Here is a 9,821-nt window from a genome sequence, read left to right as displayed (position 1 = left end):
GTAAAAAAAATGTTGGCATTAATTGTGCTTTAACTACTCTATTGTCTTAAAGACCATAAACTGGGGGACTGTGACAAGGGCCTACCTGGGTAGGCAGAGGATTGGAGGAGGATGGGGGCAGAGAAAGTATTCAAAGAAACAAGAAATGATGATCTGCCCATGGAGGAGGAACATGATGAGTCACACCCCTTACAGGGGCCTGTGTCCACAAGACTAAAGCATCTTTACAACTCAATGATAAAAACACAAATAACTCAATTTTTCAAATGGGCAAAAAGAGGTGAAGAGACATTTCTCCAGACACCACCCAAGCGGTGTCAAGCGTGTGACAAGAGGTTCCTGGTGCTGGCACTTGATGTGCAACTTGGAACAATGAGGCACTTCCTGCCACCAGGGCAGCCTGGGCCCTGCTGGAGGTGGGTGCAGCTGTGAGGGACAGGGCAGGAGGTCACCTCCCAGGGATGGGTCAGCCCGAGTGGGCGTCCGGCACAGCCACCACAGCCCTTCATGTCCCTGTGCACATTACCCCTGGGTGGGTCTTTTCCTGTCTCCCTGCTCCATTTGCTTTTGCTGGTTTCATGGAGTATTTAAAGTAGTCTTGAACTGAGGTCAGTACATAATGTCCCTGTCACACTGCCTGGCACAGATCACGTGATCAATAAATCAAAACTAGAATTATTTATTTGTAAAAAAAGAAGGTTGAAATTACCTCAAAAAAGAAAAAAGAGGTGACACAGCAAGATGTGACGGGGGAGTCCCAGGCGCCTAGGGCAGCAGGCAGGGTGTTGCAGTGGGGGAGCCAGGTGGCAGGAAGGTCAGGTGGAGGCCCTCTTGAGACCTGACCAAATAGAGCGCTTCATTCCCTGTGCAGCCTTCACCTCTTCCCAGTCCAGCCTGATGTCGGGAACCTCCTCTTCTGGCTCAGGATCCTTCCTCAAGGCCCCCCGGGGGGAGGCGACCAGGATGGGCAGGGGGCCACATTCCTCCCGGAATTCCACCACATGGAGACCCTTCTTGTCGGCCAGCTGTTGGTGGGTTTCCTGGGCAAGACCAAAGTGAGAACAGCAGTTAGGTCTCCGAGGGTCCCTGTGGCTATAGGAGTGAGAGGCACCACCACAGGGTGGGGTGGGGGTGGGGGTGCAGTACCCACCAGAGAGCTTGGGGGAAAAGAGCAGTGCCAGCTGATTCTGGGTGGTTAAACCACAGTGGCTGTCACAGGGGGATGCCTCAGCCCACCTTCCCACCCCAAACTGGGGTACGCCAGGCCTCGCCTTCCAAACTCCCTAAGCACGTGCCTGCTGGGCCAAGCACCAAGCCTGAACCTTGTGGAGCCCTGAGATCTAACAACCAAATCACAGGAGGTCCAGGGGGGAAAGGACATCAAGGACCCCACGGGTGCTCAACCCTGGAAACACCATGGGACAAAACACCTGACTTCTTCAACACAACAGCAGCAAGGGGGGAAGGGGGAGGGACAGACCAAGAAAGACTTAAAAGACACAGGAGAAACTTTAGAAGTGCTGACATCTTCTCAACTGGATTGAATCAAATCAACAAGATTGAATCAAACTGTGTAAAAAAAAATGTTTTTAAATCGGACGAATGGATAGATTTGAATGAACAGATTCGATACTTGATAATACTGAGTCATGATATTTAGGAATGGTAAGGGTACCATGACATTTTTTTTCCCCAGTGCTGGGGATCAAACCTGGGCCTTAAGTGTTCCTAGCAAGCGCTCTACCATAGAAGTAAATGGATCCTTTACATCCTCTAAAGGATCAGAATCAGAAACCACTTCTCAGATTTCTGATTCTAATCCTTTAGAAATACACTGAAATATTTACGAATGAAATAAAATGGGACCTGAGATTTGGTTCAAAAAGACTCGGTGAGGTGATGTTGAGAAACAAGATTAGCTCTGGTTGGGCAGCAGAGCCCTGGGGTCACTGCAGCAGGTGGCCGTGGGAGCCCCTAGGAGACCCTCAGCACCTTGGTCTGCAGCACAGCCAGACCTGCTCAAACCCCAGGGAAGGTTACCTGGCGGGAGAGCCCATGGAAGAGGCCCCGGGTGAGGTTGAGCATGTTGACGGACCCAGAGACCTTGGCATACATGTCCTTGATGCCAATGAGCCGGCAGATGGTAATGATGGCCCTGTGGCAGCGCAGGCCGTATCCTAGGAGACAGGAAATGGACTGAGCACCTGCCAGCATGCTGTCTTTCGTGTGGCTCTGGGTTTAGGGAATGACATTTTGGCTTCACCACCCCCAGCTGGTGTGACTTCTAGGACGACATTTATTCAATGGTATGCACAAAAATTAAACAGAACATCTACCTTAAACGTAGTGGGGGGGAAACCAGGATATTACTTACATTAAAACTTAAGTGCCTGAAAACTCTTGGCCCTCTGCCCAGGCCAGCTCCCGTGTCCATGCCTGTTTACCATCAAGGGAGACGCCTGTCCTCACCCTCCTAGACCACTCAGCTGCCCTGGCAGCGACACCACTTTCCTCTCCTGGGAACACCTTCTGGCCTAAGTGGCAGCGTCTCCTGAATTGGTGGCTCCTGGAGTGCTTTCTCACCTCCCTGATGGCCTTCAGTGCTGGGGTGGTCTCCTCCCCTCTAGCCACGTGCCCTGCTCTTGGCCACCGGCAATCCCTCCTCCAGAAGAGCTTCAAAAACACAAGCCAGGGCTGGGGCTCTAGAGCAGAGCGCTTGCCCGGCATGTGTGAGGCACTGGGTTTGATCCTCAGCAAATCAAGGCTCCGGGGCACAACCTCTCAATGGCCATTGCTCTCTGAATTAAACAAAGACATCTGCAGGATCTTCCCCCCACAATATCATTATCACTCACACACACACACACACACACACACACACCGTGCCTGACCCCACTTACTGCACTGTCCTCACATGGCCTGTGCACGAGGGCACACTGCACCTGGGGCACGCACCAGCCTGGAACGTTCTCCCAGACCTGCCCCTCTGCTCCTCTTCCTTCAGGATCTCACTCACACTGCCCCTGCCTAGAGGCCACCTCTGGCCACCCTGATGAAGGTGGCCCTCCTCCTCCTCTTGACAGCACTGAGGAAGGCACAAGGCAGTAGCTCAGTTGCTTAGGGCCTCACTAAGTTGCTGAGGCTGGCCTGGAACTTGCAATCCTCCTGTCTCAGCCTTCTGAGTGTCACTGGGATTACAGGTGTGCAGCCCAGCTCCTGAACTGAACTCCTGAGATTTAAAAAACTACAGTCAAATGAAACAGGTTCTTACTACAGAACTGCAAGCAAAATGCAAATCCAAATGTTTAAGAATTCTGCACCAAGAGTGCACTGGGTGTGACTGTCCCCATAACCAACACTGCCTGTGGCCTGTCCACAAGACAAGAAAGGCCATTTCTGCTCACCCAGTGCCTCAATGAATAGAGATCATAGAAGTTCAACAGTACTCAATGGTGAGGGGCTGGGGGAGCTCCGTGACAGCGTGTGCTTCACAGATGTGGGGCTCTGGTTTAATCCCCAGCACCAAATAACAAGCCTAACACCACGACACTTGTAGAGGAACAGCACGTGACTGGCAGGAAGGAACACCGTCCAGCTGGGTGAAGGCTCCAGGAGGAACCATGTGCCCACTCATCCAACCGGACCACCTCCACCTGCTCCGCCCACCTCAGCCACTCTGGGAACAGGCCTGGGCCTGTGCAGCCCGACCTTGGCTTCTTCCCCAGGAGCCTCACCTTCCTCAGCCTAATTCAGGCCTTCCATCTGTCACTCTCAGGATGAGTTCAAGGAGAGGCGAGGCCTTCCATCTGTCACTCTCAGGATTAGTTCAAGAGAGCAGTGGGTAGCCATTCACCGAGGGTGACTCCTCAAGGGTACGAAGGACACAGAAACCTAGTGGCACATCCCCTGCTCAGGCACCATCTCCCCAACGCAGTCCAGGCCAGGTGGCTGCAGGTGACCTTGGGCCTTCGACTCCATCAGCATCCCCTTATGCTCACGATGGCATCCGCCCTTCCCACGGTCGACCTGATCCAGGCTCAGAACAACCCGTGAGAGAAACCACCTCCCAACCATGCTGTCCAGGAGGCCGAGGCCCCACGAGGTCACAGCCAAGGACAAGCGCTGGCCAGCCACGGTGGGGAGCCTGGGCGTGCAGTGGGCCGGGCAGGCGCTCTCACCTGCACCAGGCGCCCCCCCGCAGGATCTCCATGGCCAAGTCTGAGCCTCTGTCCCCAGGAAAACTGCAGCTTCCCCCTGCAGAGAGAAACTTCTGGAAAGAAAAGCTTCCCCCTCTGTGACGCTGATCCTCACAGCCTTGCAGCAGGCTGCAGGACAGAGACTCACTGACCCACATGCAGAGCAGAGGCCTCGCACCTGCCCAGGGCTCCTCAGTCCACCACCCGAGTGTCTGATGTGACTTTGGTGGAGTCTTGGACCTGGACGGCTGCAGCTGGCGGGGAGGCCTCCAGTGTCTCCGGGAGCTCACCTGTTGCAAGGTGAGGGCGGTGCGTCTTTTGCGGGAGCGTGCCCGTTGGCCCCTTTCCAACTGCACGTCACTAGGCAGGCCACTCCTGGGGGCTTGGGACAGGGGTGACCCCTAAGGAAAGATTACTCATCACCCCAAATGGCAGCTCTAAAGTCCAGTCCAGAGCATTTCCTGCCAACCACTGAGCTCACTGTCAGGCCCCCAGGACGGCCTGCCCTGGACATGAGGAGGGCCACCCTGGGAGGGCCACCCTGCCCCCGGCATTCACCCTGTAATGAGAAGAGAATGAGGAGGGGCCTGTGCAGGCCACTGCCCTAGCTGTCCACAGGTGGCATCCAGGGGCCACCCAGCCTTACATCAGTTTAGGGCTGGGAAAGGGACTTCCAGGTGGTCTTCTCCAGCCTCTGGGGCCAGGAGACTGGGTTCCAGGGCTGAAGCCCAACTCAGCTCCTCGCAGGATCCAGGCTTGTGGAGGCTCTGCCCACTCTGCCCACCTGCCTGCCACCTCTGCACAGCATCTCTCCCTGGGCCACCCACCCCTTCCATCAGAACTTGGCCCCTGGAGGCCTGGTCTGGCCCCTGCCACCCACAGCAGACCCTTCTTCCTCTGACTACCGCTGCCGGAAAAATTGGACAATCGATGACACTGGCTTCGTGACATTTCCCGCACTGTCCTTGCCCGTCGGCTCTCTCGGTAGGGATGCGTCCTCATCTATCTTACTTGGCCAAATAAGCGTCTAAACCCCTTGAAGAGATGGAGGGGCCCCATGCCCCCAGCAGCTCGCCCTCCTACCTGGGCGGGCACTTTAGCACCGACTAAGTATAAAGTTGGCGGTTCATTGCATAATTGATCAAGAAGCCAGAAATTCTAAAACTGGTCCTTTTAACACAGTCAAATAAAAATTCTAAAAATGGTGTTCTGTCTAATGTTCAATCTCAGCGCTCAGGATTGTTCCCCTGCACGCAGATGAAATCATAAATTCAATCCACAGAACGTCAGACAGCTCTGTCATCCGGCACTGCGTGTCCCACACACAAGGCCAGGGAAGACATGTTCCACAGGAGCACTGGCACGGCTCCTCCCCACCTGCTCGGCCAGTGACCCCACAGTCCCTTAGAGGAGACCAGAGCCTAGAGGGAGTGTCACAGAGGCCCCTCCCTGCCCCATACCCCAGGCAGCAGCAGCATTTGAGAACCTGGCAAGGGAAGGGAGCACCGGAGAGTGGCCTTCCCGGGCCCTGAAGAACTGGCCCTGTCTCTGCCGCTCTGCGGAGAAGGACGAGGCCCTGGGGATCAAAAACGCTTAAGAGGCACTAACTGCACTAAGCCAGAGCAGCACGTGGGGAATGGGAATGAAAGGAAGAGGAGTCTCCAGGCAGAGTCAGGGCGGACTTCACGGGTCCACTTGGTGTGAACCGGCTTCGCTCAGCAGAAGCACAGGGAGTTCCCTAAGGGCCACACAGCCCCAAGGGCTGGCGGCTGGCACCCATCTCCACCTGCGATTGTGCTCAGTGTGTCCTTGGTCACCAGCCAGAACCGTGGCTCTCAGGATGTGCCAGGCCACCCTGCTTCTGAGACAGTCCCAATTAAGACTCTAAAGACCGGCCTCAGTGTCTGCCAAGTTCAGGGTGCTGCAGGAACTCCAGCCGCTCATTTGTTCTGTGATGCTCTTACCCCAATTAAGCTACTCAAAACTTTTGAAGTTCATGAGTCATTTGCTTCAAATATCTTTAAATTAAGGAGAGATTCACTTTCCTGGTAGCAAACACCCAGCAACTTAATTAAAAGGGGTTCAGCATTTAAGCTGCCACCAAGGCTTTCGACGGAAGGGAAAGGAGCTCGCTTCTCCCTGCTGCTCTGCGTGGATTCCCTTCCACTCCGACTCTGGCATTTAGGAGGTATTTCACTGTCACAGACTCGCTCCCAGGGTTGGCTGGCACCCACCGCTGCTCAGGTCAGCTGGCCATCAAGGTGCAGAGGAAGTAAGGCCAGCCTCCCTGCTTACATGCCTAAAGGACACTGAAGGCCCCCTGGTGACACAAACAAAGCAACTTTCCAACTGGCCTTGGGGAAACGCCTGAGTGAATTGCAATGTAAAAATTACCAGGCAGGGCTCTGGTGACATCTGAGCCGCTGCGACCTTGAGCTGCTGATGTCATGGACAGGACTGATTAAATGGAGACAAGCCTTGAATGACACTGGGGACCTGCAGGGCTGCATGGCCCCTCGTGGGTGGTGCACCTCCCAGAGACCCAAGCTTGCTCAGCTGGGGAAGTCGAGATTCACCTGAGCAGGCCAGGGAGGCCCAGGGCAGGTGCCAGCAGGCAGGGTCCGAGATCCTTCCCGAGCACTGACCTTGCTAAGCACAGGCCGGGGCCAGGCTTCCTTGCCGTGGCCTGTCCAGTAACCAGAACCAGGCGCCTTGACACGCACACACTCGCCATGAGCTTTAAGACCAGCACTCAAGGAACTGCCCTCTGGCTCTCTCCTACCAGACACTGTGACTCCAAACTCAGCGTATGACAGGCAAGAGGCTGACACAGGCAGACGGGTCACACTGGGGCCTCCTGATAGAGCCTCAGGTGAACTTCTGACCCATCTGACGTCCATCCTCTGCCAGCACTTGAGAGAGGCTGAGCTGCGTGCCTCTGCGAATCCACGCCAGGTGATTTTCCATCCCAAGCAGCTCCCAGCTAGAGCTCTAGCTATACCTCTGCAGGAAGCACCAAGGTCAGAGACAGGCCTTGGGACCTGTGAAATGATCTGTCAAAGCTGGTAGCAGAAGATCAGCACATTAATAGCAACTGACATCATCGTTATCATCACCACCACCCTCACCACCATCATTATCACCATCATTATCACCATCACTACCAACACCACCATCACCATCACCACCATCACCACCACCCTCACCACCACCCTCACCACCATCATTATCACCATTATTATCACCATCACTACCAACACCACCACCAACATCACCACTATCACTACCACCATCACCACCAACATCATCACCACCATCACCACCACCCTCACCACCACCCTCACCACCATCATTATCACCATCACTACCAACACCACCCTCACCACCATCATTATCACCATCACTACCAACACCACCAACAACATCACCACCATCACCACCACCATCACCACCACCCTCACCACCATCATTATCACCATCACTACCAACACCACCACCAACATCACCACTATCACTACCACCATCACCACCAACATCACCACCAACATCACCACCACCCTCACCACCACCCTCACCACCACCCTCACCACCACCCTCACCACCACCCTCACCACCATCATTATCACCATCACTACCAACACCACCCTCACCACCATCATTATCACCATCACTACCAACACCAACACCAACATCACCACCATCACCACCACCCTCACCACCACCCTCACCACCATCATTATCACCATCACTACCAACACCACCCTCACCACCATCATTATCACCATCACTACCAACACCAACACCAACATCACCACCATCACCACCACCATCACCACCACCATCACCACCACCCTCACCACCATCATTATCACCATCACTACCAACACCACCCTCACCACCATCATTATCACCATCACTACCAACACCAACACCAACATCACCACCCTCACCACCACCCTCACCACCATCATTATCACCATCATTATCACCATCACTACCAACACCACCATCACCATCACCACCATCACCACCACCCTCACCACCACCCTCACCACCATCATTATCACCATCACTACCAACACCACCACCATCACCACCATCACCAACACCACACCAACATCACTACTACCATCACCACCACCCTCACTACCATCATTATCACCATCACTACCAACACCACCACCACCATCACCACACCCTCACCACCACCCTCACCACCATCATTATCACCATCACTATCATCATTTTCATCATTATCACTACCAACACCACCATCACCATCACCACCATCACCACCATCATTATCACCATCACTACCAACACCACCACCATCACCACCATCACCACCACCATCACCACCAATATCACCACCATCACTACCACCATCACCACCATCATCAACACCACCCTCACCACCACCCTCACCACCACTATCACCACCACCATCACTACCACCATCATTATAATTTCTAGAATTATAGCATTATCATCACCACCACGAGCACCACTACCAACACTACTACCATCATCATCATCAGTGCCACCATCACCACTACCATCACCACCATCATCATCACCATCACTACCACCTCACCACCATCATTATGTGACATCACCACCACCATCATCATAATTACTAGTATTATAGCATTACCATCACCACCACCATCACCATCACCACCACCATCATCATCATCACCATCACCACCACCATCACCATCACCACCACCATCATCATAATTACTAGTATTATAGCACCATTATTACCACCACCAACACCACTACCAACACCACCACTATCATCATCACCATCACCACCACCATCATCACTGTGGTCACCATCATTGTCATCATTACCAACATTACCATCACCACCACCATCACCATCACCACCACCATCATCATAATTATTAGTATTATAGCACCATCATTACCACCACCAACACCACTACCAACACCACCACTATCATCACCACCATCACCACCATCATCATCACTGTGGTCACCATCATTGCCATCATCACCAACATCACCATCACCACCACCATCACCATCCTTCTGCTCATATTAACAGCAGCTAACACTTATTGAGCAACCCCCGTGCGCCAGAAGGTCAGCACATGACGTGCACTGTCTCCTTTAACCTTTGATGACAATGTTAGGAGATGGTCAACGCTACTGTCTAACTGAGGCACAGAGCAGACAAGCAGGTTGCCCAGGTCACACAGCTAATATGAGGACTACGAAGCCGGGCAGCGAGGGGCTTAACCATTATCCTAAAATCTGGAGAAATGTCCCAGTTATTTCACCTGCAGGGTGATTCCTGAGGGAGGGGCTTTCCTTGGAACCTGATTCCACTTCCACGGCTACACAGCAAGTGGGTCTTCAGAGGAGGCGACGGGGGGGGGGGGGGGGGCACCTGCTGCGTCTACTGAGGTCAGACTCTCAGAGCCCCTGACCAGAGCTACGGGCGCCATGCTGGGGTGGCTGAGGCAGGCCCCGGGCCCTCCAGGGAGCTGCCGGCTCCTGGCCTTGGCCTGGCATGGGGCTCCGGCTCCCTGGACAAGCTGCTGTCCAGGGGTGACACGAGGCACACACCGTCTTGTCCAGTGAAGGGAGGAGGAA

General features: G+C 54.0%; 1 protein-coding gene across 6 annotated transcripts in view; it reads right to left on the bottom strand.

Moving 5' to 3' along the window:
• Nucleotides 1–663: 663 nt before the first annotated feature.
• The window catches only part of LOC144366803 (adherens junction-associated protein 1-like), a 45,590-nt gene continuing 36,432 nt past the window's right edge, over nt 664–9,821 (bottom strand). For 3 of the 6 annotated variants that reach the window (XM_078021618.1, XM_078021619.1, XM_078021620.1), the window contains exon 3: nt 953–2,177. In XM_078021618.1, the coding sequence (XP_077877744.1) occupies nt 2,020–2,177 (158 nt within the window). In that variant the 3' untranslated portion in view covers nt 953–2,019. Of the gene's footprint in view, nt 2,178–4,374; nt 4,598–9,821 lie in introns of those variants that run through there. The other 3 variants (XM_078021622.1, XM_078021621.1, XM_078021623.1) reach the window with 3 other exon arrangements.

The sequence above is a fragment of the Ictidomys tridecemlineatus genome, chromosome 9 (assembly GCF_052094955.1).
Source record: "Ictidomys tridecemlineatus isolate mIctTri1 chromosome 9, mIctTri1.hap1, whole genome shotgun sequence".
Classification (NCBI taxonomy): domain Eukaryota; kingdom Metazoa; phylum Chordata; class Mammalia; order Rodentia; family Sciuridae; genus Ictidomys; species Ictidomys tridecemlineatus.
This window is presented reverse-complemented; position numbering and strand designations above follow the sequence as displayed.